The sequence below is a fragment of the Meleagris gallopavo genome, chromosome 7, assembly GCF_905368555.1.
Source record: "Meleagris gallopavo chromosome 7, MGAL_WU_HG_1.1, whole genome shotgun sequence".
NCBI lineage: Eukaryota > Metazoa > Chordata > Aves > Galliformes > Phasianidae > Meleagris > Meleagris gallopavo.
In genome coordinates this window covers 31,345,828-31,372,978 of record NC_139410.1, presented here as the reverse complement: position 1 = coordinate 31,372,978, position 27,151 = coordinate 31,345,828, and the positions used below count along the sequence as shown (strand labels likewise).

The 27,151-nt window shown below is 38.4% G+C and overlaps 1 protein-coding gene and 1 long non-coding RNA gene across 5 annotated transcripts in view; one reads left to right on the top strand and one right to left on the bottom strand.

Moving 5' to 3' along the window:
- Positions 1 to 8,440: 8,440 nt before the first annotated feature.
- The window catches only part of LOC146544021 (uncharacterized), a 37,588-nt gene continuing 18,877 nt past the window's right edge, over positions 8,441 to 27,151 (bottom strand). The window contains exon 3 of one of the 2 annotated variants that reach the window (XR_014884312.1): positions 8,441 to 18,036. This is a non-coding gene — a long non-coding RNA (uncharacterized LOC146544021). The remainder of the gene's footprint in view (positions 18,037 to 27,151) is intronic. The other variant, XR_014884311.1, reaches the window with a different exon arrangement.
- LOC100542745 (von Willebrand factor D and EGF domain-containing protein-like) overlaps positions 19,811 to 27,151 on the top strand; it is a 164,803-nt gene continuing 157,462 nt past the window's right edge. The window contains exon 1 of one of the 3 annotated variants that reach the window (XM_085227787.1): positions 19,811 to 20,130. In XM_085227787.1, the coding sequence (XP_085083913.1) occupies positions 20,034 to 20,130 (97 nt within the window). In that variant the 5' untranslated portion in view covers positions 19,811 to 20,033. The remainder of the gene's footprint in view (positions 20,131 to 27,151) is intronic. The other 2 variants (XM_085227788.1, XM_085227789.1) reach the window with 2 other exon arrangements.

The following is a 27,151-nucleotide window of genomic DNA, read 5'->3' as shown; positions in this document are numbered from 1 at the left end:
TTAAACACAATTTGATTTTTTTTTTTCATTTTATTTTCAGTCACTAGTGTAATTTCTTATATATGGAACATCACTTGTTCTTGAATACTGTGATAATGTGAGTCTCCAGTTAAAGACTGAGGATGAAATAATTAAAAATGGCTTATTGACCTTGAAAGCCATGTCCTTCTGAGCATCAATATGAGATATGCACATTAATTAGTGTTTTTCAAATTCAATCCTTAATATTTACCAAAGGAGAACAGTTTTCTCAGTAAGTCAAGGACAGGCCTGATTAGCCTGTAACTTTTACATATTTGTCCACATCACAATTTTCTTCATCCTTGATTTAATCTGCAAAAATATTTAATAAGGAAAGCTCTGTTGAAAATAACATGTTTATTAGACCTTCATTTGAAAAAAAATTTTTTTGAATAGCAGACTGAATTGCTAGCATTATAGAGTAACCACTTCTAATGAACAATAGAAATTTGAGATAAAGGACATCAAATTACTATGACTTATTAGAAGGTACAAAGGACCAAATTTGCAAATGAAACTAGCTAAATTTTAACAAATACGTCCATAATAAATCTTAATTTCAGTATGACTCTCTAAAACTCCATTTCTATAGTATTTAACAAAAAGCTCTGTAAAGAAGAGCTTAAGCTTTACATTTTTTCCACTTATTAAAGAGAAAAGAGTGGAATTTTTGACAAACACCAATAAAGAGTAATATTTAAATTTTGTCAATAGGACCTATTTTGTTGCTAAATTATCTCAGAAGTATCACAGTCAGGAACACTGTAGTCTAAAGTAGTCAGGACATAAAGGAAACAATGGGCAGACAATCTTGTGCTAATCGAAAAGGGAGCACTGTATGGGAACTGCTGAATCACAGCCTGAACCTCTGATTGACCACCTGAGGTGAGCAATGAGTCAGCCCTGGGAACACAGGTGAAGGCAATAAGGCAATTCACCTGTGCTGCTGGAAGGGGTGAAGCCTGGCTGTACCTCTCCTAGATCCCATTTAAGAGCTGACTACCAGTGGGGAAGGATCTCTTTCTGGAGATCCCTCCTTTGGAGTTTTACAGTGACCCCAGGATAAGGGTAAGCACTCTTATTTATTCTCTTTTTGGTGTAATAATCTGCTTAGCCAAACTCTCTTATATATTTCATAATTATAACATCTGTATATTCATTGATTATACAAGCACAATGAATGTTATTCATTCTCTCATACTGTAATCAAACTACAGAGCAAATCTCTTCTTGAACTTTTCCTGTTAAATTTTACCTATCTGCCATAGGTTTTTCTTTATTATTTTATTTGATTTAATGATGGTAATATTAGACTTACCCTAAAGGGTAACTTTTAAATAAGGAAGTTCAATGTATTGGTTGTTTACCCAGGAAAAAGTTAACTGTACTATATTTGTTGATTCTGAAGATGTGTAACTGATCTCTTGTCAGGAGATTCCTTATTGCCAGCCTATACCATGTGCACTATCAGAGTTTGAAACACTTACTTATGTTGGTCAGGGTAATTCAAGCCCAAAGTCTCTAGAAGAATTTGCCTGTGTGGCTCTTCTGGGGGCTTGAACTACAGCTTGCTCAAAACTGATTTGGCACCACCAGATGAAGCAGAAATTCCAGCTGTGGAGGAGGTCTGAAACATAATCAGTTTCCAACACTGCTGACTCCAAGTGCTAGCTCCCATTCCTTCCTCATACAAGGCTGCAAGTTTTTATGAGCCACCAATTGTGTTCCAGTAGAGGCTGTGCAATGAATGATGTTTGTTTTTTGTTTCTGTCATACAGAAAATGTTGTGTAGAATGTTGAATGGCAGACAGCCCACAACCAGGGTAGGGTACTGCAGGGCTGAGTCAGATCTAGTAATACACCCAGGACAGATATCACCTGCCAATAAATTTACTTTAGCTTGGGATATTACTTGGTCATGATTCCCTTGGTCATCTCTGAATTCCAGCATGCTGCCACTGCTAATCCAAGTTGGAGAGTAATGAATAACACAGTGTGAGCACTTTTTTTTTAGTAAATATTTTTAAAGCATAAGATTATTAAACATTTTTGTTGTGTGAGTTCCAGCTCAAAGTTGATCTAGAGACCAGCTAGACGCAAAACATATTTCATCATCTCCTTGTCGGAAGGTAGCTTTGCTGGTTGATTCAACAGTGGAGTCATGATCTTGTGAATAAGACACAAATACTTATCTGTATAGACATAAGGAGAAGCTACAGTGAAACTGCATGAAAATGAACATGTAAACTCATACGCATGCTTACACTTCTGTGTGCATAAGTCTACTTTAATCTTGGTTACTTCTGAAGTATGAAGTTTAGGGGCTCCTCCTGAAATGCCATCCAGTAAAAGGGTATTCATCTTCTTTTTAGACTGCGGTAGAATATAAAGGCAATGATTTCCCAGAACAATAGTATTATTTAAGTTATGTTTTGTAATTTTTTTGTATCAAACACATACATGTTACATTATGAAAACTTCATACATTATTTCAGTTATTGCCGGTCATTCTTTCACATTTATATTCTGTATTTTTTATTTTTAGTCTTTTTAACATATGTTTCTCAGTAGCTACGTATAGACTTTAAATCAAATAACATTGATCTGCTAAAGGTAGATTTCAGAACTAATATTCTATTGCTGTGTATGTGGCAGCTGAAGGAGTTTTACTGAAAAGAACAAAACTGTTATCAAGCTGCAAGAGAATCAACAGCAGCTCAGGGACAGTTAACAGACCAAGAAGTTTGTTAAAAGTCAACCATCATCTTAGTTTAAAAAGACATTTCACAATATCTACAATTCATTTTATAAATACTTTTCATCATCTCTCATTTACATTAGTTTCATAATATGGATCACAGACTGTTAGAGAGGAGTTAGGAGTAAGGCTGAGATCCAGAGTGGTGTACTCAGAAAAATTCACAGGTGAATGCAAATCAATGTGAACACCTGAGGATCTCCAGGTGTTCCCAAGCTAATCTCTTATATAAGTTAATGAGCCACATAAAGCCTGGCTCTTGTCGTTATGTTTAAGCTAATTTTGCACTACTGGTCAGGCAGGAGTTGAAGCTTAGAAATGCTGTTTGAAGGGATGTCTCAAGGACATCTATTCCTATCTGCTTGAAGCAAGGTTGTCACCCAGGGATCACATCAGCCATGGTTAAAAGTTACTGATGACTTCTGCTGCAAAAGTTGTTGAGATTGCTGGGCAGCTCCAGCCCTGTTGATAGCCTGATGATGGGCTGGTGGTTGAACTAGATGATCTTAGAGGTCTTCTCCAACCTTAATGATCCTAAAAAGGGAATAACTCTCCCATCACCAGTCCAGCCAGCAATCAGTTGGAGCAAGCATACAGGCAGGAGGGAAAAACTGGACCTCCTTTGTTGCTGTGTGCAAGGCTCAGTGTTCAGCAGATAATCTATGAATATGTAAAGGCAAACTGCAGCCTTTGTATAAATCATGTCTTTTGCTCACTAACTAGCTACATTAAAATGAATAAAAAAGGTAGAAAGAAGGTCTTAGCTTAATTAGATTGAGTTTGAACAGCACTTTATTATCTGTAGGTTTTAAGATCTTTCAAGATCTCTGGTGCAAAGCACATAGGAAAAACTGAAGGAATTCACTTATAAATCTCATAAATTTGTTCTGTCCTCACTATACATAGAATTGCTTGCATGTGTAACACTCTTTAGAGTGCTGAACTGGTTTAACAGAATCATGCTTCCAGAATTAACCTTTCAGGAAAGGACTTCTGTAAATGAAGACCAGTTTTCATTCTGATTCTGTTACTTATTATTGAGCTGGTTTCAATGAAGAAAATAAGTTCAAACGATTGGTCCAAAATTACACAACCACACTGATGCTCAGCTAGCAATGAGGACTTGCTTCATCCAGTGCACCACACCATCACTTTATATCACTCAGTTTGCAATGAGAGAAGATGAAGGTAAGATTGACAGTTAATTTTCTCCTTTAATGCCTTATGTTAGTATCTGTTACATGCTTATTGTTTTAATTTTGAGAATTAATAGACAGATGCTACTACACAGGGATGAAATACTGTAAGTACTTGAAGTAAAAGAAAGTAGCTAAAGTCTTATGTGCCACTTCCTCTAGCTTTTGCAGTCTTTCTGGTCTGAGTTTACTAAATTAAGTTATTGACTTGGATGAAGTACTACAGAAGGGACTTGGAAAGCTGGCAGGGATGGATGGAGTTTCCTCCCAAAAAATGCCAGCAATAAAACCCTCACTGACTTTAGTAGGTGAAGGGTGAGGTCTAGAATGACTTGGTGCAGCAGGGTGTCACTGGTTGCAGAGGCATTTCTTTGGTATTTTTTGTGGAAGAGAGAATCTATCCAGTTTCTGCCATCAAATTGAGCTTGGTAAAGGCTAGGGAATCCACAATATCTGATACTGTGAGCATCTAAACTTTTAGAAGGCTTATGTTTCTCAAGTGAAAAAGTTGAGCTGCTTTTGAAAGCAATAGCACACTGGCATCTTGAATAAGTGAAGATCTATAGCTCATTGATATCCCAGTATTTTCTTAATGTAATTAACAGCATATCAGATGGATTGCTTCTTCTAAGGCAGGCAGATTCTTAGTAAGATGACTATTATCTACTGTAGTGCTTTTTTGAACCAAGCTAGGTTTTCTAAAGGTCAGCCATGCAATATGCAAGTGATTATTGAAAGTATTAGGGATTTCTATTCTGTACTCTTACTATTATAAGGATTATATAAATAATCAGGTTTGATATTTAGTTTTGAAAAATTTCCCTTACCCTGCTATAGTAACTGTCATACATAGGAAGGTTGTTTGATTGTTTTCTTTCCTTGAAACTGTAGGGTAAAATGACTGTTTTAGACGTTAAATCTCAGCTTGAGCTGTAAATTTAGCAAAAGGAGGGAAAACTTTGCTTTGAGTCAGATTTAAGAATGTGGCTGTAATGACAAATAATCATGATGATGGAAATTAAGTAGAGAATTCTGATAATTGAACAGTCAGTAAAAGACTGGAGTTGTGAGGCTTTACATGTTACCATTGAAATCCTGGTAAATAGAAATACGTGACAAAGGGTGGATGGATACCTAGTAGAACAAGCCCTTAACTATTACTTTTTGATAATGCTGATAGACTGTTCACTGGACAACACATCTAAGTCTTTTGTGGCTGAGATTGTTTGATAACATCTTCTATCTTAGTACTTCAGATATAGACTTAACTAAAAAAAAGGGAGGAAAAGACATGAAAACCTCTTGCAGTGCAGCACATTGCTCTAATCAAGTCCAGACTAGATTATTACAGATCTAATTCCCATGACTGTTATCTTGTAACCTTGTTCTTTGCATCGCATGAGTGAAATTTACCATTTCTCTAAGGTCTACTTCAAGCTCATCATTTTGCTGAATGTGTGCTATTCAGTGTGCACTAGTTCTACTCTTTTAAGTGAATGTTATTGGTTCTTTTTGTCTAAGCAGTGGGATTACTTTTTCTTTTTCATTGGGTTACATGAAAAAGTAGCTTTCTAATCTGTGCAGAAATGTTCTCTGGTACACAGACATTCAACAGACCAGAGGCAAGTGTAATTGAAAGGCTGTTTTCACAGTGGGACACATCAAGAACATTACTAAGACTTCTTTAGTTTGTGAATTTAGATATTTTGAAAATTAAGTGGTTTTGGTCCTGGAACACAAAGAAGAAAGAAATAGCTAGAATTGCCATCCCTGGAGGTGCCCAAGGTCAGGCTGGATGGGGCCCTGGGCAGCCTGATCTAGTAGGGGGCAACCCTCCCCATGGGAGAGGGTTGGAACTGGGTGATCTTCGAGGTCCCTCCACCCCAACCATTCTGTAGTTCTATGATCTGCAAAGCCCCTTCCAAGCCATCCTGTGGTTCCTATGATTTGATGATACTTGTATTTGTTTGGATTGAATTTAGCATTTGACTAGCAAGTAGCTAAGCCATTTTGGGATCAATGGGTTTATACATGCACAATCTTGGCAATCCCAATGAAGGAGTCATGGTGTCTATAGCAGCATGTTGCAGTGTGAAGCATTTCTGCACCTCCTCAGCTCCCACCCTGGCACTGCTGGGCACACAGACCAGCTGTGCATTACTTCACGTTTTTGTCACAACTGTTTTAACTCCACATTACAAACTTTGTTTCCCCAGCAAGGAGCATTTGCTCTCTAAGTGACGTGCTTTTAATGTGCCGATTTATCACTGTCAAATACTGGATATTTATTGCCGAAATTTGAATATTGTATTTAAGGCACTATTGTGATTACAGATGTTTTAAATATAAATTTCTTTAAATTAAGAAAAATATGCTTTGTACTTCTCATGCAGTCTCATTCTGATGTGCCCTACCTGACTCTGCGTGGCTAGGTGACAGTCAATAGGACAGAGAGAGGGTTTCAAACTAGAGGAGGGGAAATTTAGACTGGATATAGGAAAACAGTTCTTTATGATATGGAGAGTGAAGCACTGGCACTTGTTGCACACAGAGGTGGTGGATGCCTCATCCTTGCAGACACTCAAGATGAGGCTGGACCGCGTTCTGTGCACATGAAAGTGCTCCTGTGCATTGTAGGCAGGTGGTCCAGATGGACTTCTGAAGATCCATTCCAACTCAAACGATACTATGAGTTATTTCGACAAGAAGGGATCTGAGGAAGCTGAGTGCAGCTCTCGGAGCCGTGAAATTCTGCAGCGGCTGTTCCCAGGGAGAGGAGTAGTTGACATAACACCACCATCTACTGGGCAGCCGTCAATTCTGCGAGCGGAGATGTGCAGATGAGAAGTCTGTGCGACTCCTCCCAACCACAGTTCCCTTGCTATGTAACAATTACCCTGATAAGCCCTCATCATGCAATTCCTCGCTATTTTTGTTATTTGTGTCGACTGAATTTCCAGGCTGCTCTCCATGTGAGACATAGCTAAATAGATGCGTAATAAGAAATGACTGCCTCGCGTGGATGTACATGCATAAGGAAATGGGGAACATTTTTCATCACATTTCAGAGCGGGGAGCAGAACAAGCTCAGCAGCTGCGCCCTGTAAAAGATATATTAATTTTATTCCCATCAGGACTGGTATTATTTGCTTTTACAGCTCTGTTGCTAGGTCACATACAGTTGCATGCATCACGCCTGTGAAGCAGAAACTAGAAATAGCAACATCCCCCGACAAGTTGAGATGCGTGCCTTGGCCAGATGTGGGAAGCAGCATGTGACAAACACACAGAAATTGTTCATACAGGAAGTATAAATGCTGCAGGATTTCTTGCTGCTGTGTATTAGATGTGCTGTAGCCTCCTTCTATGCTTATTTCTGATAGAAACAATTTCCAGTAGCATTGTGGGGTATACCTGATACATAGACAGTACAAATTGATTTGAAAAGCCACAAGCCCATCAACTCAGTTCAAGTAGTTAAGGCACATCTGCAGCCCGAGGCAAAACCAAGGACAGTACAGCTGGCATCTCATGGAGCACATTTTGCCTCCCTTGCCCAACTGCCCAGAGACTGCTGGCAATCAGCTCAGTGGAGAGCAGCTTCCAAAAGAGTCAGAAACAAGGCTGAAACAAGACGATAAGATCTGCTGCTGTCCCTTAAGTCTAGCTGAGTAATGGCCCTCCAGCAAAACACAGTGAGATTTCTTCCTTCTACAGAGGAAGGCTGGAGCTGTGTGATTCCCAACCCCATCAGTTCTTTTAGTTTTTACAGCATTATAAAAGCTCTTAATGCCTCTTGCTACTTCAGCCACCCCAACTGGGGAAAGGGGAAGAGGATAAATGAAAGTGAAATGCTGCTGGGTGGGAATCATGATGCTGGGCAAAGTACTTGGCTGGTCTGGGGCGTGCAGATGGGGACTGGGGAAGTCCTTGCTAATGGGGATGAGAGTGTACTTAGGGACCTGCCCAGAGGTTCTTCAGTTGAAAGAGTTATCTGGGGTACTTTAATGGTTTCTGTTCTTTTTTTTTTTTTTGGATGGCCTTTAGTTTAGATCCTCTTACTGTGCATTTTTACAGCTGAACAATCCACAGCCTGAGAAACATACTTTCCTTCTTGGGGAGGGGAGTGAAAAACACCTTCATCTTTCTAATGTATTTATTTGTTTATATTTACATATAAATGAGAATTAATAGCCAAGGTGCATTTTCTGTCAGTAGTAAAAGGAAGAGTAGTCCCTGTGCATTTCATATGATTAGATATGATTGGTGCTTGTCATGCATGAATGAAGCCATACCTAGAGCTGATTTTCTATCTTATATAGGAAGAACTTAGATGGTACTCTTTTGAACCTGTTACCTATTCTGAAGCAAAATGCTGGCTTATGCAGTGGTATCTCCATTGTCCCTGTGGTGCATCTCTCTCAGCCCAGTTCCTAATTCTCTGCAGACAACACACTCAGCAAGCTTGTACGAATAATTTTAATAGGACTACTGAGAGCAATTACATTACTTAGTATCATAATGTCAAAAGCAATGCTATTATAATATTGCCAAAATATTTATCAAATAATGTAAACAGAGTATATTTTCAGTTCAGTAGTGAAATGATTGCATCTGAAACCAGCCTGGTTCTTCTGAACACCTGGGTTACTATACATATCCTGCACATACTTTTGACTTAATTTGTCAAGATGTGATACCTGCATACTCTCTGTAAGTAAAGGAGAGGTATTACTTCTCCTGATGTCTTAACTATAAAGATCATATGGAGGGAGGAGACATTTCTTTTTAATTCATTATTACAGTGGATAATCTTAAGTAGTTCTTTAGCTTTACAATCAGCTTCCATGCAAATATCAAGTACCAGGCATTTTTTTTGCATGATTTTCTTCAATAGTTTTCTGAAAAAAATTTTATTTGTATGTGTCGCTTATTTTGAAGCGCTGATTTAGCTCTTCTGTCTTCAAAGCAATCTCTTTAGTTAACCTAGGAAAATACTTTTATTGAGAATGCAAAACCATATCAATGCAATAATTTTTTTGTATGGAGATCAAGTTCCCAGTATTTGCTGCAGAAAATAGAACGCAACCTATATTGCGAGTCCATTAGCAGTAACAACAAATCTTTTCTGGCTATAGAGGCAGAATTAATTATTTATATGCTTCTCATTAACTTTTTACCTACTGTTAACAGTAGGTTTTTAAAAGAATTCCTTTCTGTCTGTGATCAAAGTTTTCAGCAACCCCATTTACAAGCAGTACATTTAGCCATTTTTAATTATTTGCAGTCTATCACAAAATGACATTAGCAATTTGTAAGCATTGCTGAAACTCTGCAGGTATTCCAGAAATTCCTGACAGGTCTTTCTGAGCCACCAGTGCTTTCATTCACTGCCTTTGGCATGCTGTTGGATCAGATAGTGTGTATGTCTTGTCTTCATCTTCCAAAATAATCAAAATCTCTCAGTAGGCTGAAAGCTGTCTGTATATTCCATGAAGCTAGAGGTTACGAGATTCTTTCAAGTTTTATCTTCTCTTTGGGACGTTCTAGAGGCACTATCAGCGTGACTTAGGACAATGGGACATGGATTCTTATTGGTATACCAGGGAAAAATAATTTTCCTTTTTTTCCTGTGCTACATATTCTTTGGCAAGTCTGTCTCAGAGAAACTTGTGAGAAAGATGTCTTCACAATTCATCTCATAGAATCAGGAAAACTGACATTAATTTCAACAATATTGAGTAAAGTTGATCAAAGTGGCTCTCTTAGAACCCGGAGTTTGAAGGAAACCAAGATGTGCTGCAAGACATTCCCATTTCTTGTTAAGTAGTCCACTGACTGTCATGACTTTGTGAGTTTATGAAACTGAATCATTTTTCAATCTGTTCACCTTCCAAATAATTTAAATATTAAAAAATAAAAGAGAAGAGTAGTATAATAGGAGTTAGATTCTTGGACCTATCAAGCCATGCACTAAAATGGGCCATGATTTCCCAAAATGGCTGTTGAGCTTTCTCATACTCATGACTGATGTGTCTTATCCCTCAGTTGTTCAGCCCTGGCACCATATGCATGGCTACCTACCCAGGGAAGAAGCCATTTATCCAATGGTTGAAATAATGGCTAACGCAATGGCTGCTGCACCATGAAATAACCCATGTGTGTTCTGTGACCCACTGCGACTGTGAGAAGCTTATTGGTGATGTGACAAGCCAGGCTGTTGCTCATCTTGCTGAGCGTAGGCCAGCAGCAGCTGCTTCCAAGGAAAGTTCAGCAAACTCTGAACTGGTGTCTCAGCACCCAGGGAATAACAGGTTCACTGAAGTTTCTTCTTCATCTAAGCAACGGTTGGCTTGTGTCTTAAATATTTTATATCCATTATACCTCAAAGGATGTGCAAGGTCTTGGTTTTCATATAGGCATTTAGCCTGCATTTAAATACATACAGTAAATTCAGTATTTTGTGATGTTATTGAATGTCATAGATTTAAGATTTATTACCAAAGGAAATTACACTGAAACAGTTTAGTGGAAACAAAAGAAAACCCATGACTTAATGATGGATGACTTTGTTCTATAGTCTAAGACTAATTATTTAACAAAGCCTTTGTTACTTTTGACTTTAGGCCAGGCAACATTGTGAGTTGACATATTCTAGAGTAATTAACAAAAATGGTCAAGTTGTAATACATCACAAAGCTCTCAAAAGAGCAAAGCACATTCAAACAGTATTATCAAGGTAGCTGATTTTATAACTTAGCCATTGGTGTTTAGTCATAATTTAGCTGGTGATATTTGATCAATTCTACTAAATGTGTTAAGAAATAAATGCTGTAACAAGAATTGCAAGCCCCATGTCTCCTAATGATACCGCTTGAGTATCCTCTTCAGTGAGATGCCATTGCCTGTAGTGTTTACAAGTTCACAGCATGGAAGTCAAAAGCAATCTTGGCAGTGCAAAAGATCTATTCCTTTTTTATATAGTTGGAAAAAAAAAAAAAGAACTGTCCTGTAACTTGACCTGCTTATCTTGGACCAGAGTATTCTAGAAGTCTGTGTGCTGGGGAAAAACACTTTCCTATCTCCTGTGCAAGTTACTGAGACCCTGGTTAGCTTTGTCCCATCTGCTGAGCTAAATAGGCAAAGGATTTGGCCCAAATTTTGGTATTTTTTAACTTGTAAAGAAACTGCAGGCCATTATTTCATATCACTAAGTGATCTTAGATGAATAGTATGTGCTGTGAGAAAACTGTTAGAGGTGTACTTTCTTGTGGATGCTTTACACACAGAGCAAGCGTGCCTTATTTCCATCACCAATATACTTCTTAGAAAGTGCTTTGTGGTACTCTGGCACCAAACTCAAACCAAAAAGTGCACAACAGAGCACTCAGCTGGAAGACGAGCAGAAGATTCATTTGGGTTGAAACAGCAACAAACATTAACTTTTCTACACAGCTATTAGAGAAATAGGTGCTTTAATGGGCTTTCAACCATTAAAAGGCAGAATTAGAGGCTGAATTAGAGAATTCAATTAATAGGTAGTCAGCTGTGCAAAACCTTACCTGTGACATTAATGCTCTAAAATCCAAAGGAGTAAATGTGATTAAAGTATCTAATAAGCAAAAACATTTTCCTTGCTTTTATATAAATAGCTATCGTATTTCTTATATGATATTTGCTGTGGCAAGCTACTAATTTCAGTGCCTGTCGTGCATCAGTTTGAGCTGAGATAAAGTGTAAAGCTGAAAAATGAAATATTTTTCTCTACTACATTTGCGCTGTTTTCATGAACACTCAGAAGCAGCAACCAAGGAATTGTTGGGTAGTTAATAACAAATCTCATGTTGCCAGTAAAAGTGAATGGATGGAAAAGAAACGGCAGTAGTGAGCAACAGTAGTAACTGACTCTTGGCAATATCTGAATATTATGAATGTTAGAAGCCAAGAGCTATTTTTCTCAAGGTGAAATGTACCTTTAGAAAGTGGCTAAGAAAAACTAATCTGAAATGAGGTCCTAAAAATGCCCATGCTTTTTGAAATGGATAAAGAGAAGTTGGGCTAAAAGAAAGGAAGCATTCAAAAAAATAGCCTGGTGGAGGCTTGTTTGAGAGACACTAATTGTGTCTAAGCAATGTAATTATTTAAAAGCAGCCACTATCTATTGCCTGAAAAGCAAAACAGGCTTTTAAAATGAAGTTATAACTCCAATTTGTGTGATATTCGGAGTGATTTCTCACCATAGTGGAGGGGGGGAGGGAAAAGCCATAAAAACTTCATTGAAATGTTCATTTACTTTAAAATATTATAAACATTCTATTAATTTTATTTCGCTAGGTTTTCACAGGTAGGTGAGTGAGATGAGATCTCTTCATGAGACATGAATTTATAAGACAACTGTTATTTTTAAGAGCTGAAATAATGTGTTTGGAGTGCTACTATTTTTATTCGACATCTGCTTTTCCCACTACATAATTTTCTTCAGGAAAAAGTAATGAGTTGACTTTTTTTAACATATCTCAAAAGTTGTAAACCTGGAATCTGTACTCTCAACCAGAGGTTTTCCAGAAAAGAGGAGGCCTTATAGAAATAAATGATTGGGCTGACTGCAAATTGGCCTGTTGCTCCTGTGAGGTCTTTCTGAGCTCGCTGTTGATAACTTGCTTTTTCCATGAGATGTGTACAAATTACATAAATAAATTACTGAAATCAGTGCAGTGAATGTACCAGAAGAAAACTGCCCCACGTGGTAGTGATGGTTTGATGATTGGACTAGATGATCTCAGTGGTCTTTTCTAACCTTAATGAGCCTATGATTCTATGATCATTTCTCTAATTTCAGTTATTTTCAAGGTGGGCTGAACTTGGTAACTACTGTGAGCTTTTTGACAATTTTACCAGCACAATGATGAGATCTTGGAAAAAAAAACTGTTTCCATAAAATGTGAAGATTTTCCTGTTCATGACTGAAAGCGTGCTTCAGAATCTCCTGTTCTGCCTTCCAAGGCAACACTAACCACCATCTAACATTCCCTACATTCCTGTTCTAATATATAAAGTTGATAATTATTGTTTAATACGGAAAAGAGAAGTTCATAAAGAGAAGTTAATAAGCTGTACTACTACCCTTTGTTCTTACAGTTGAAGTATGCTGTAAAATCTGTAGAGGAAGAAGCTTTAGGAAAAAGACAAGGAGTAGTAGGTCCCTGTGGTTGATAGTTGGGGTGCCATACCTGATTTATAGGTTTGGGAAATATTTGTAATGCCCATATTATACTTGCTTTGGGGATAAAGAGAGGATTTAATTCTCTTGCGTTATCAATCCATTACCTTTCAAGGCAATAAATCCACTAAAAAAGCAATTCAGCTTCATAGAATTGTTGTTGTAACGTAGTTTATCACTTATTATATGTAAGTACCAAAAGCACAAACATTTAAAAACGTCACCTATCAGAACTATGAACAAATGAAAGAAAAATATTTCACAATAAATCTGTCCTTTCCAATGCAACTTGCTCTGTGATAAGGATGAAGAGTAAAACACAGGTTACTGAGAGCTTGAAATAAAATTCTGGTTTGTTCCATTGTAAATGTTTCAACAAAGTTGTTAAAACTCATTTCCTATTTGTGTAAGAGACAGGTGGCAGGAAAGAGGGTATTTGACAACTAGGCTGATGTGACTTGGTTTCTTCTGCAATAGTGCAGTGTTTTTTTTTTTTTTTTTCACAGAATCTTTGTCTAGGTGACATCACAGAGAACCTAAAACTATGTGTTATTGGAAGTATCCTGTGGAGGAATCTAACTGTCCTAATGCTGGGTTCTTTATCTCTTAATCCTTCAAGCTAATCTGACATTGATGTATCCTGATTAATACTTTAAATTTATCTATAATATCTGAAAAGAAATATTTGTAATTTTTTTTTTCTTGAATGAATGCAGATAACTGTAATCAAATTAGGGAACTGATCTACATTATTTATCCACTAGTTAGTCATGGTTTACTTTTTAATACTATTTATATCATATTTTCATTACAACAACAATGCTTTTTATTGACCTGCAGCATCAGTTGCTTATTCAGCAGTCTATGGGTCTCAAAGAGACAACATCTGTGTTGAAGAAATAGAAGCCACCACCAGGTTTGCTAGAGCAGAGCCCTGCCAAGGCTGCTCACAGTAATTGTGCTTTCTTTGAATGTAACATCTGCTCACATACATCCTCTTATAAGATCACATTGTAAAGGCCAGGATGGAATAAGAGGATGAAAGAGGAGATGACAGATATATGGACAGTCAGAGTTTTAATACCAGTTTATGCTGGTTTCAGCCCAAGCCAAATTCCCTCCTTTTGTTGTTAAACCTGATGGTTCTGCTCTGATTCTTGTTATTACTCCTGGCTGGAAGATCTTGGAGGTTTGGCACCTCACTGTTCACCTTTAAAGATTTTGATTTCTTCAAAGAGGAAAGTCCCAGGAAAAAGCTGAATGAAATGGTTTAAGGTAGGAGCAGCCCCTTCCCACCTCATGCCTTTACACTGCTAACACTGATAAGAAACTCCTGGGAAACGCCTTTCTGATGTTGTTTCAAAGGAAACTTTCCTCAATGGAAAGTTGACTCTGAGAAAATCCTGTCTGCAATTTTTCTGTGTAACAGTGGGTTTTGTATTAGTGTGATCTGTCCATAGTAAGTGCTACAAGTGGACATTTTTCTTACTCCTACTTTTTGTTATCTTGTCAAGAAAAGGCTTTGGAAGAACAGGCAAAGACATTTATCAGTAGAAATCCAATTGCTTTTCTCTGCTCTATCCTGTGTTATTGGACTAATGCACTAATGTAGAAGTGTTTTGAGAACTTCCACTCCCTAAGTGTACTGTGATATTTCTATATTTATTCACCTTAATTTTAAAGAAAATCAATCAAAATGTAGGGATTATTATTTGTTTGTGTATGTTTGGTTGCAGGCTTTCTATTTTTTTAACCAAATATTCAGTTTCACTTAAATGGAACAATAAATGAAGCAGTTCCCTGTGGAAGACAAAACCATGACCAATTCTAGCACCAGAGCAGCTCACAAAAAAAGTAATGAAACACATACTGAGCAAATCTAAGAACAAAAAAGATTTTTAAAAAAAATCCTTTTTACTGATTTTGTGGAAACTGCATGTTTTTTTCTGAAAATAGATTCTGATCAGAAATCCCCAGCTGGTTCCAATATACACCATTTGAACAGGGGTCTCTTCTTTTTAATAACCTTTACTAATTGCCAATATCTTCAAACCAAAAGGGGCTTTTCTATGTGGAGCTGCTGAACAATGACAGCCATTCTGTTAGGTATATCTTAGGGCACTCTGTACCAGAGATGTATTACAGATGTGATTTATATTGACATCTCTACAATAGCCTGGCATTTTCCAGTTAAATAAGGAGCTCCCATGAAGCATGCCCACCTCATTTATGGCACAGCCCTAGTGCATACTGACTTGCAGGCTACTGAGATCTTGTCACCTGGCTTGGTGACAGAATCCATCTGAGAAGGGTGCTGATGGTGCATGCTGCAAATTTAATAAGGGCATGCAGTGCCCAGAAGTTCAGATGGCCAGGGCAATACACATGGCAAACCAGGAGCAAGAGAAACGCGTTGAGTACCCTGAGCTGCATGTGCACCTGTCAGATCAGGGATCTTATCCAACCTCAACCCATTCCAAGCAGCAACATAGTTTGAAGGAACTGATTTAACTTCTCTAATGGGTTCATTCAGAGCTTAAGCACTTATTCTGTTTACCCTTAAAAATATGGAAATGAGTGGGTTTCTTCATCTTTCCTTTACACTGTGAATGCCCATAGTTTGGCCCATCAGCTAATGAAATCCACTAGAGTTCTCCCACAAGGAAATCAGAAACTGAAGGATAAACTTGCTGAATGTGCAAATTGCTCTCTGCTCTCCAGGAGCTGTGCAAAAGGGAGTATGCTTCTGTATGATGATTTATTATTCTAAAAAATGGCAGTTAATTCTCACTAAATGAAGAGCTTTGTCCTGTGAGTTGTGTACTGTTTCTCATATGATTTTCTGAAGAATCAGACTCGTGAAAATGAATGACTTCAGTTAATTGAAAGGCCTGTTGTACACTAGACAACGAAACAGGACAGCACCAGCTCTAATAACTGTGTGACCATTGTTTATTTCTCCACACTGGACATAAAGTAAGACAAAATGCTTCCCATTTAGTTTTGTTTACTTGAAGAAACAGTGGTGAGATACCTGATAACTCAAACAACTATTCTGTAAGTGAATGTTGTACTTTGGATATAAGAATGTTGTTTGGTATTTATCCAATATATACAGACAGAGATGAGTAATGGAAATGAGAACAGAAGAATTCCAGAACTGAGAATCTTCTTGGCCCTTTCTGTAGAATCCTTGGGGATGGGTCCCATGCTTAAGACTGCTAGGACTTGGTTAAAATCTGATATGTTGACCTCTTCACCTCTTCTGAAACTGCAGGAAAGGTTGCAAGTTCCTAGACTTGGGCAGCCAATATCAAGAGAAAAGGTATAGACCATGGGAGCACAAGGAGTTTATTGTTTGTCTCTGGACAAGGCAGGTATTTTCTGTCAGATAAACCCTCCTCTGTGCTTTCCTGTGTGCTTGGTTTTGGCATAAGCAAATTCATAAATTGAAGTTTGCAGAAAATGTTATGCTATTAAATGATATGTCGTCTTCCTCTGAATGACTCTGTCCTACTAACAAAGTGTATGTACATGCAGGGTCATGCTATCTTTGCTGCCATGAATAATGAATCCTCTCTTTGCCAAGAAAGCAACCCCAAGGGACAGCCTTAAAGATACTCCTCAGAAGAAGCAGAAAGAAATAAACTCAGACTGTCATTTCCAGATCAGTTTCTAATGACTGCCTTTGCTTAAAAAGGACAGTACAGCTCTCTGCTGGCTTACAAACAAAGGGAAGTCCTAGTCATACTCAATTTTTGGGAAGAGATGCAATGTTTCAGTCCCATCTCCTTCCTGGAGTGATCCAGATAAATGGACACTTCCACATAACCTTAAAGAGAGAAATGAGTGATGGGATTTATCCCTTAAAATTTCCCTATCACCCAGCACTTCTGCATATAGCTCTTAAAATTCCTATACCAACTCAGGAACCTGGGCATTTCATATTTGGAACAAAGTGTCAGAAGGTCACATCTCTGGAGGCCTCTGAGTTATTTGCATTTTTACAACTATATTATCACTCACTCCCATCCTGAAGTATAGTTCTGCATCTGAAGCAAAAAGCAAAATGTTGCAAAAAGCTTGCTGCTCTCACTGCTTTTCCCACTGCCCTCTGTCACATCTTCCGCATCTTTACGGGCTGCCCATCTCCTCCAGCCCTTCCAGTTCCCAGCCCCATGATCCCAGCTTGCTGAGTGGGATCTTCCATGCAAACACTGTCTCTTTCTTGTAAAGGGGAGAATCTGAATATCTAACACGCGTATCCATTGAACAATTTTTGGCTGAGGCTAAACTGCTGTTGCCAGCTCCCATCTGTGACTTTTGGCTGGTTTTAACTCCCCATACTCATCTCTGCTGCTTAAAATGAACGCAATGCAAGATGGATTAGTGTAAAGTGTTCAGAGTTGTGTTGTCTTCTTGTATAGACAATGAAGCTAATTGTGTCAAGTGTCCTAGACTTTCTGGGCAGTTTCCACTTTTCCTCTTACTGAAGCTAATGCTTACTGAAGCTAATGGTGTATGAACTGAGTGTGTACTCTGCAGTATTTCTTTGTAGGTTCTCCATGACTTTAGTTTCCCATTATTTTTTTGGATTAAAAATTTGGAGAGGTAGGAGGTCCTGTTCATTATTTTTTTTTTGTTTGTTTTAGGTGAGGCTTTGTCTTGAGCTGGGAGCTGGAGAATGTTTGCATGTTATTGTCTCATCTGAAATTGTTGTCCTCCCAGATTGAAGGGAGCCAAATTCAGCCCAGGGAAACTTTCTTGCCTGGGACAATAGCATTTCATGTCATCTGCACCAGCGGTATGCACCTTCAGATTCTCCTTCTGGTTGAAACCTGCTTAAGGAGACAAAAGATAAGGAGATAAGCAAGCCAATCTAAGCATCTCTTTTCTCCTATGTAGTACATTTTGAATATCTTTCATTGATACTTTTTTTTTTTTTGGCCAGTTACTTTTTTTTTTTTCCTGTGCACAGAAGACCTATAATGGCTGGAGTGTTTGTGGAAAGCTTTCTCACTTTGTTGCAGATTGCTTTTGCTTTCCAGTATTTTCATTTAAACCCAATCCACAACAGATTTCAGGGATTTTCATGAATCCCTGTAGTTAAACATTAGAGTTACACATCTTAGACTCATAGAATCACAGAAGGCTTAGGTTGCAGGGGACTTGAAAGATCATTCATTTCTACCTTCATGTTGTGGGCTGGTTACCGCCCAACATATCAGGCTGCCCATGGCTCCATCTAACCTGGCTTTGAGGACCTCCATGGATGGGGAACGCACGGCCTCTTTGGGCAGCAATGCCAGGGCCTCACCACCCTTTCAAATATTTTCATACATTTGTCTTAAGGAAATGAATGAAGATATCTTAGAAAAAAAAAAAAAAGAACAACTGGGTTTAGAGTCTTAATGAACTTGAAGGAATATATTCTAAAGGTCACTAGTATCAATGGAAAGACTCCTAAGAAGTTGTAGAGTTATAACTCAGGCCTGTGACATAGCTCATCCAATAAGACTGTTCTAAGCAGCTGTTTTTCAACATTTAAATCCATAATCAAAACTAAGATGAGGTTTTAAAAGGTTCTTCTCAACCTATAGGTCTCAATGAATCCAGTAGTAAATTTCTTCAAAGGGATGTAGTTAAAACAAATGAGCAGCACCTGGAACTCCTTGGATGTTCTTGGAATGGAATATTTCTAATGGTTTTATTTATGTTTTTAAAGGAAACGCTCCTCGTACTGATGTGAGTGGATTGTTTACAGACTTCTTATTACTATATCATCAGACAATTCACTATATCCTTGCTTAAACAAGTAGACGCAAAATAATCAAACTTGACAAGTCAGAGAAAAGAAACACTGGCAGGTAGGGAAAACACTGAGCAGTGGGAGGGGATACAATATCCCCTGAATAAAATGGCAAAAATACAGAGCATAGCATGTGATTTAGCAGCAAATTCTTCATATCACACGTTAGGCTGACGGTATACGTTGCCTTACAATTAAACACTGCTCAAAGGGACCCATGCTGCAGCACTTTAAATTAGGTAAAACTTTAAAAAAAAAAAAAAGTTATTGAAAAGCACAAATGACTGAGTTCTTTCTCTGTCATTTGCTTCTGTTTTCCAACCTTCTGAAGCGCGCGCGCGCGTCTTGTTTCTCACGAAGAGCTGACAGATCAAATGCTGTCAGGCTTTATTTCAGTAGCAAACAATGATTCTCTAAAATAGCAGGCAATGATGCATCGACCCAGGACACAAACCTTTGGGACAGAGCGATTCTGTAACAGGTTTGCAGCAGTGGAATCTAAAAACAAACTACTTGCGTACGCGTATTTCAGCATTTTTATACTCCTCTCTATAAAGCGCGATGTCAGATGTAACTGCAGTGACTTGAAGTTGGTGTCGCCTGTCTTGACAACGTGGTGAGCAGGCAGGTTTGGTTTACAACCCCAGTTTCTTCAGGCTCACCTCCCACCACCCATCCTGGCGGTACGCGCTGTTCTCACCCTCTCCGGGTGCGCTACGGGGTGTGTAAATCAGAGCAGCTGCAGGGAAAGCAGCTGCAGGAACACATGCGCTCGGCTGCAGTGTGTGTGTGTGGTGGGGGGGGGGTGAATGTGGTTTGTGTGTGGCTGGAGGGCTTCCCTCTTGGAAATTCTGAGATTAATGACACATTAAGCCCTCTCCAAGAGACTGGATTGAAAAGAAAGAGGGGGGGGGGGAAAAAAATTGCAACAGGCAGGCAGGCTGATGTGTTTTCCTGCAAAGTTTAGGACTTCAAAAGTTAACTTCTAAGCAACTGCAGATGCATGGATAAAAAGCTGCCTTGGACACTATGCAGCAGCCCTTACCTTCCCACCAGCATCTCCAACTTGTTGCTTGCCTCTGCTGGATTCCCCTGTTGGCCATTAGCAGTGAGTCAGCTTCATTAGGTAAGGATTTTTTTTTTTTTTACTTTTTAATTATTTGATAGTCATCTGGGAGAAAGAGTTCACGTGTATTTTAAAACTGAGATGATCCTGTTTACATTTACTATTGAATGTGAGTTCGAGTGATAGTTATTATTAGAGTCGCCAAAATAGAATGGAGGTAAGGTTAAAATAAACAGCTTCTAAGGTAATGAAGGAGGTCACAGCAACAGTCAGGCATGCTTATGGCACACAATGTTTATTGTTCCTTAGAGGAGGGTTGTGTGGTGTCTTAATTTTAATAGAGACATTGCAAGCCTCTGAAGATTGTTACTTCTTACAAGAAAATTTCAAGAGATTTAAAGAATAATCATAATGTTTTCCCATAAATGAATCGTAAAAGAAGAAAAAGCTTTAAAATCAGAATCTATTCCTCTAACGAAAGGAGTGCACACACTGTATATCAGAGCAATGTTCCAGATTAGTTAATTACACATATAATAATATGCAGCTATATTGTCTCTGGCAGTAAAAAGTTCATAAGTAGTTTTTCTGCTACTCTGTGCATTAATTGCAAGGCTCGTTTCACTGTACAAGGCACAGGGCTCAAAGAGGACATAGATTTTTTTTTACATACATAACTTGTTTATTCAGCTTTATTAATCCACTGCAAGAACACATTGAAAATTATGTCAGGTGTTATTCAGCCAGTAAAAACAGAGTTTAACCAGAGTTAAAGCAATCAATCAGACAAACAAACAAAAACAAGAACAAGAAAAGCCATAGGACCAAAGCACTGTGCTGTCATAATTGTGGGTATAGCGTGGGTGAATTTTGTGGAGGTACTCTGTCTGCATGGAAATAGGTTGCAATATTTTTTCGAATTTTAATTCCAGGAGAGTTTCGACTGGTTTTAAAGGTGTTTGTCAGCCAGCACTTGTTAGCTGTATGAAGATGAAACAATTTAAAGCGCTCTTCATTTGAATATCAAAGGGTCACCCAGCAAGGTTTGCAGGACTGAACACAAGGCAAATGACCTTCTCGCCTTTATCTTCAAACAATGCCTTTAATTTCTGAATCCTTTTGAAGGGTTGCCAGTGATATGGAGTGTAGCAGCTCCTTATCTGATAGAACAAGCTTTTCATCAAGGGGAAATGACCTTTTAACTCCTTGTAACAAAGTAACTGGTTTCCCACTGTATTTTTGTTACTGGAGGTATTATGCTTCAACATACTTATTAAGCTGGAAATACAGAACAAGAGTCAGAAAACAGTTCACCGTCTCTGAGGTGATATAGAAGAATTCTTAAGACTTTTTTTTTCTTTCTTACTGTGAACTCAAAGAAAACTGCTCAGAAAAGTTTGCATTCTGACAGATTGCATGGTGACATTATAAGGATATTAACAGAGCCATATGCTGTTTACTTTTGTACGCTGAGGATAACAAATCTACTAATCCCATAAGAATTTAACTATGAATAAGGAGCGTCTGACCAAACAGCTTTTTGCAGATGCCTCATTAGGAGGCAGACGAAGATGAAAAAGTCTTTTAAAGACCAAGAAAGAACTTTATCATCTTCTGCAGTCTTATTTTAGGCAATGAAGCTCCCAGTGATTGCAGTTATTCACATTATTTGGGGTTTTGCATTGTTTCTTGTGACTGAAGAACAAGAAAGGGTTACCAATAACATCCATAGCTGCTCTGGGTAGAAGATTAAGTGAAGCATTAGGCAGAAAAGCAACTGTGTGAGTGAATCATAGATGTGGGAGGGTTGACACACCACAGCTTGTCAGACTTTTCTAAGATAAAATTCAGTTGATCAAAATTTAAAAAAAAAAAAAAAAAAAAAAAAGACAGACAATGGTGTTTTTATGGAGGTATTTTAGACAAAAATATCCATCTTAAAATAGATAGCTGCTTGCAGCAGCATCATTGAGATGCAATTGCTCCCTGTCCCTTCTGGAGCCTTTTCATAGTGTGCAATTGGAAAAGTTTTGAATTTGGGTACATCTCATTCAAAGGCACCAGCCTGCCATCAAAGCTCACAAAATCCACTGGAATTTTTGGGAAATTACACTGCTGGGTGTTGCATAGATGGTGAAGTCAGATAATGAATATTTTGCAACTTCGCTCCTGGGGACTTTCCCCAACTCTGAAACATATTTAAAAAAAAAAAAAAAAAATTGAAACATGTCCTGAAATGAAGGAAAAGGAGAAGAATTAGGATGGTGAGGGTGGGGAGGCTGGGTGCTGACAGCCGGCATTTGCGTTCTCAAATAAGCTGACTGATCTGATTTGATTTAAGAAAATAAATGAGAATAGTCTAGCATGGAAAAATTATCAGTGTTTCTTGTAATGTTATAAACGCTGCTCTTGCTTTGCCTAGAAGAGCAAAATGAAAATCAGACTGTGTAATCTGCTTTGTGCACTACCCACAAGCAACTCATGATCTCATCTTTGAGCTTCTGCTGTAAAATCTGAGCGTTATGAACTTTCCATGCTTTCAGCAAAAGTCTGCTTGAGCTGAGAATTAAGCGAAAATGGGTTGAGCTGGGAAAATGTCTCCCCATAAGTATTTCAGATGGAGTGTTTCAAATTATTCAGGAGCTTTCTCACCTGCCACATACACCTATTGCAGAAGGCAAACCCTTGATTGGACTTCATTGTGGCCTTCCAGTACTTGAAGGGAGGGGAACAACTGTTTACAAGGGTGGATAGTGATAGGACAAGGGGGAATGGCTTTAAACTAAGATAGGAGAGGTTCATGTTAGATATTAGGAGTAAGTTTTTCACTCAGAGGGTGGTGACGCACTGGAACAGGTTGCCCAAGGAGGCTGTGGATGCCCCATCCCTGGAGGCATTCAAGGCCAGGCTGGATGTGGCTCTGGCAGCCTGGTGTGGTGACTGGTGACCCTGCACATAGCAGGGGGTTGGAACTAGATGGTCATTGTGGTCTTTTTCATCCCAGGCCATTTTATGATTCCGTGATCCCAAATGCCATTCAAGGCTGTGAGCGAGCTTGGTCAGACTCCAGTGTCTTAAGAAATTACACTGGGATTATTCTGGCTCTATGTCTTCACTCAATCCAAATGACATTTACAGCACTGTGCAACCAAAAAATACCCTGTTGAATGCTTTCTTAAAGTAAAACCAAGACTCTCTGGCTTTATGGCTACCAGGCAGTAAGAGCAGCCAAAGAGTAAGGAACAACGTTTACAACACGTTTGTATTCTGAAATTCTTTTTAATAATCAAAACATATTTTCAGGGTAATATTTACTACTCTCTTATTTAGGCTTTTGTCAGCATTAGGTAACCCCATTGGCCTGGAATTAATCCAGTTTGTGGTGTTTGACTCAGGAGTGAAAGGTGGTCTTATCTGATTATGTGCAGTCAATGCAGAGCTAGTAGCAAGGTTGTACAGTGATTTCTGTTTGCTGATAGCTTTTGCATTCCTCTCCTTTTTCATCTGAAAGATGATAAAGCTATCCACGCTGCTGGGATAGTGCTTTTATGAAGAAGACAAAATGGGGCAGCTGTTGCCATCCGAGGTTGAAGGAATCTCTTTCACTTCACAAGTATGTTTATGTCTCCCCTGCATAGCATCAGTACGTCCCCACTGGATGTCAAGGCTTTGATGTTTGATAGAGAAATGATTTTTAGCTCATACATTTGCCCTCCAATGTGATGATGAAAACTAATGTTTATTTTCAAAGTTATACAGGCTTAACAAATCTGTTTGGTGTGAGAGGGCTGCTTCTTTAGGCTTTGCCTATTCCCACTGACCTGTGAAACATACACACTCTTTAGGCTTCTAAACAGCTATTTATTACTCTACCCTGCACTAAAATCAAGGATCATTTTATTAGGCACTGTTTACAACAGTGTAGGACATTCCCGGACAAAATGTTTACTTTAATGGTCCGGTTCCTCAAAGTTATTTTGTCTCCAAACGCCAACTACTAAGAGGTATTGTATACATCTAACTTCCTTTGCAATCGATAGGAGCTGCAAGTAGTCAAGACAAATCAGTGTTTGTTCCTAAATTGACAAGACAAATTGCTGCAGAGAGGAAGCATCATCATTCTGTTTTACAGATGGGATAGAGATGTGAAGTGGCTCAAGGTCACGCAGAAAATCCTCGGGCAGAACTGAGATCTGTACCAAGGCCTCAGGGGTCACAACCCAGCCCTGTTAACTGCAGCACAGCTTATAACTGAAACAGAGGCCAACACGGGAAATAGAAATGCTGAATCTTTCTTCATCTTCCTTGTAAACTCCAGTGGCTGTGCACGAGGAGACACAAAACATTGCTGGTGATACTTAAAGGTTTTAGCATGTTTCAGATGACCAAAACTTGCATCCCGCTTGATTTCAGTCATAAAAAGAATTCAATTCCTTCCAAGATGCTATATAGAACTGTTGAAGAACATATCTGTAGCTGAAGGAAGCATTTCTGGCTGTATTAGCAAGCTTTGGAAATTGCTCTTTCATTCCAGTACCTTTCCTCCTTTTTTTTTTTTTTTTTTTTTTTGGTGACCTAGACTGGCTGTTCTGGCTGTGGAAATGGTGACAAAGACCTTTGAGGTTATTAACTGGGTTTGTACCATCCCACTTTAAATAATTTGCTGAGAAAAGCTTTGAAGGCAGCCAAACTATTGATTTGTCTGACTTTGGCCTGCAAGCTTGTTTTCATGGGCATCTTTGTGTATGTTCCAACTTTTTGTCTCCTGTGTTCCTGGGTATCCATCCTGCTGTTTCACAGGTGGATGTTCAGTGTTGGATGCTGCCAATGCCCATTACAAAAACACAGTCTTTAATGCTCAGTTGACAGCATTGCCTTTTCCAAGCTTTTTAAGTTTTCTTCAAAGCCACGTAGTCTAACTTCAGTTATGACTTTATTAATTTCATGATGGCAGCGGCGCTGTGTGTTTTGCCCTGAATAGAGATTATTCATGGCGAAACTAAAAATAATAATAATAATAAATGAGTAGTTTGAGGAATATTTTTCATCTGACTTTGAAACACAATTATAACCATGTGTTAGTGCGTGCAATTGTTTGTACAGCTATTCTGGAAGGAGCTTTGTGTGCTAAGCTCTTAGGAGATTTACTTAATGAATGTATGTACTTACTTGCTTCTTTCTGACATATATTATTTTGATTATTCCGACGTCTATTACTTTGATTGCTGTATTCACACTGCATGGCATCCACAGAGAGCGGTGAGGGAATATTCTACATATTGAAAGGTAACAAATTGATTGCCTAATATAGTTGAGGGATTGTAGTAGTATGCTCTGCTCCTTTTGCTGGTTTTATATTATTCATCGATTGAGAGCAAGTTTATCTTATTCCCCTATTTTGTTCACAAAGCAGCTTCCAAGAGCTGGATAGCAATTTATCTGTATACTGAAATAATGTAATGCATCTCCTGTGGTAGCTGGAGCATTTTACAACTCAACTATCCCTTGGCAGTTTGTGTGTTGACAGTCTTAGTAAATGGTCCCTATGCAGTGTCTTGCTCACGCCTCAGCAGCTCACCGGCCCTTGCAGCTTCCATGAACTAGCTGATGGATACCCCAGATTCCCCCATTCCTTGTGGAAATAAGAAATGGCATAATATTTCATGTTCTGGACTGGCAGTCTTACTTTTCTTGTGTTTTTTAATGAACTACTCGAGTTGCATTTAGCTTGTGTTTGCTGTTCTCAAAAGGCAAATGCCTATGGCTATAATCTAGATGACTACAAAATGATGAGGGAGGATTCTCAAAGTTCCTGAATTAATAGTTCTAATAACTAACTTAATGTCAAATGTAGAAAATAGTCAAGGATCTGATCTAGAGCATTCCTCTACAAAAAGGAGTCTTTCTTACGTCATCTCCTTCTTGTTTCTCATCTCAGTTTAAATTCATCTCTTGATGATGTTTGACTGTCATGCAAACTTTTCACAGAATTTTACTTTATAGCTAATGGTACGAAGAGAAAAAGGAGACAAAACTCAGTCATTAGTTTATACACTAGCAAAGCTAACATTCTGTTATTTGTAACTTCATAATTAAAATTTTCTTTAGAATTAGCATTGGACAGAACTCATGTTATTTTTCGATCTGGTCCAACTACTGAAAAAGGCAGATTTGAAAATACCTTTCAGAGATTATTTTTAATAGTCTCCTTTGTCCCTTTTGTCCCTTTCTGCCAATTATTTGTTCTATAATCACCTATGACAATACTATAAAATTAGTTGGCTGTGACTCAACCTCCCTCAGAACAGAGCACGGATGCTTTGATTCACTCATGCTACCTTATTGTCAGCTCTGTATTTTCCTCAATGGATTAGACAAAAAAAATACATATAACAATTCCCAGAGCCATTTGCTTTGTTCTTTTAATAGATGCTAAGATTAGAGCTGGAAACAAAGATATAAACAGGGTGAAATCTACTTCATTCCTTTTTTCTCTTTCGCAAGAAATTCAAAGAAAATAAAGCAGAGGTTATGTACTACCCTGATATACTGGCAAGTAATTTGTGAGTGCTAAAATGCATTTTTTAATGAATGTATATAACGTAGCATAAGATAAAGGTAAACAAAAGCTATCCTTCTACCTTAGGAAGAACAGAAATAATGTTGTTGGCCAGTGGAAGATTTTGTAAAAGCTGGTGAGATACAGCTACCTACATCCATAACATTCCTTCAAGAATTTGGGCTTCTTTCTCCTATTACATTTTTGAAAGCCTCACTCAGGATTGTTTAATATACAAACCCTCCAATTTCACATAATTTTCAGTCCTTTTCCTGGACTGGTTAGGTCAATTGATCCAGTAATGGAAATCTCTAACAACCCTCTGTGAATAGTCGTGCTGGGAGAGCTGGGGTAGCTTGTGGTGTTCCTGGTCTGGAGTCTATTTGTTTATCTTCCAGTTGTGGGATCTGTACTGGGATATAGCCTGTCCTGCCTCGTGAGTCAGTATCTCCCATAAAGCATTAAGACTCACTCATAACAAGCACTCCTCATGGATGTAACCATATCTTCCTTGTGATATGG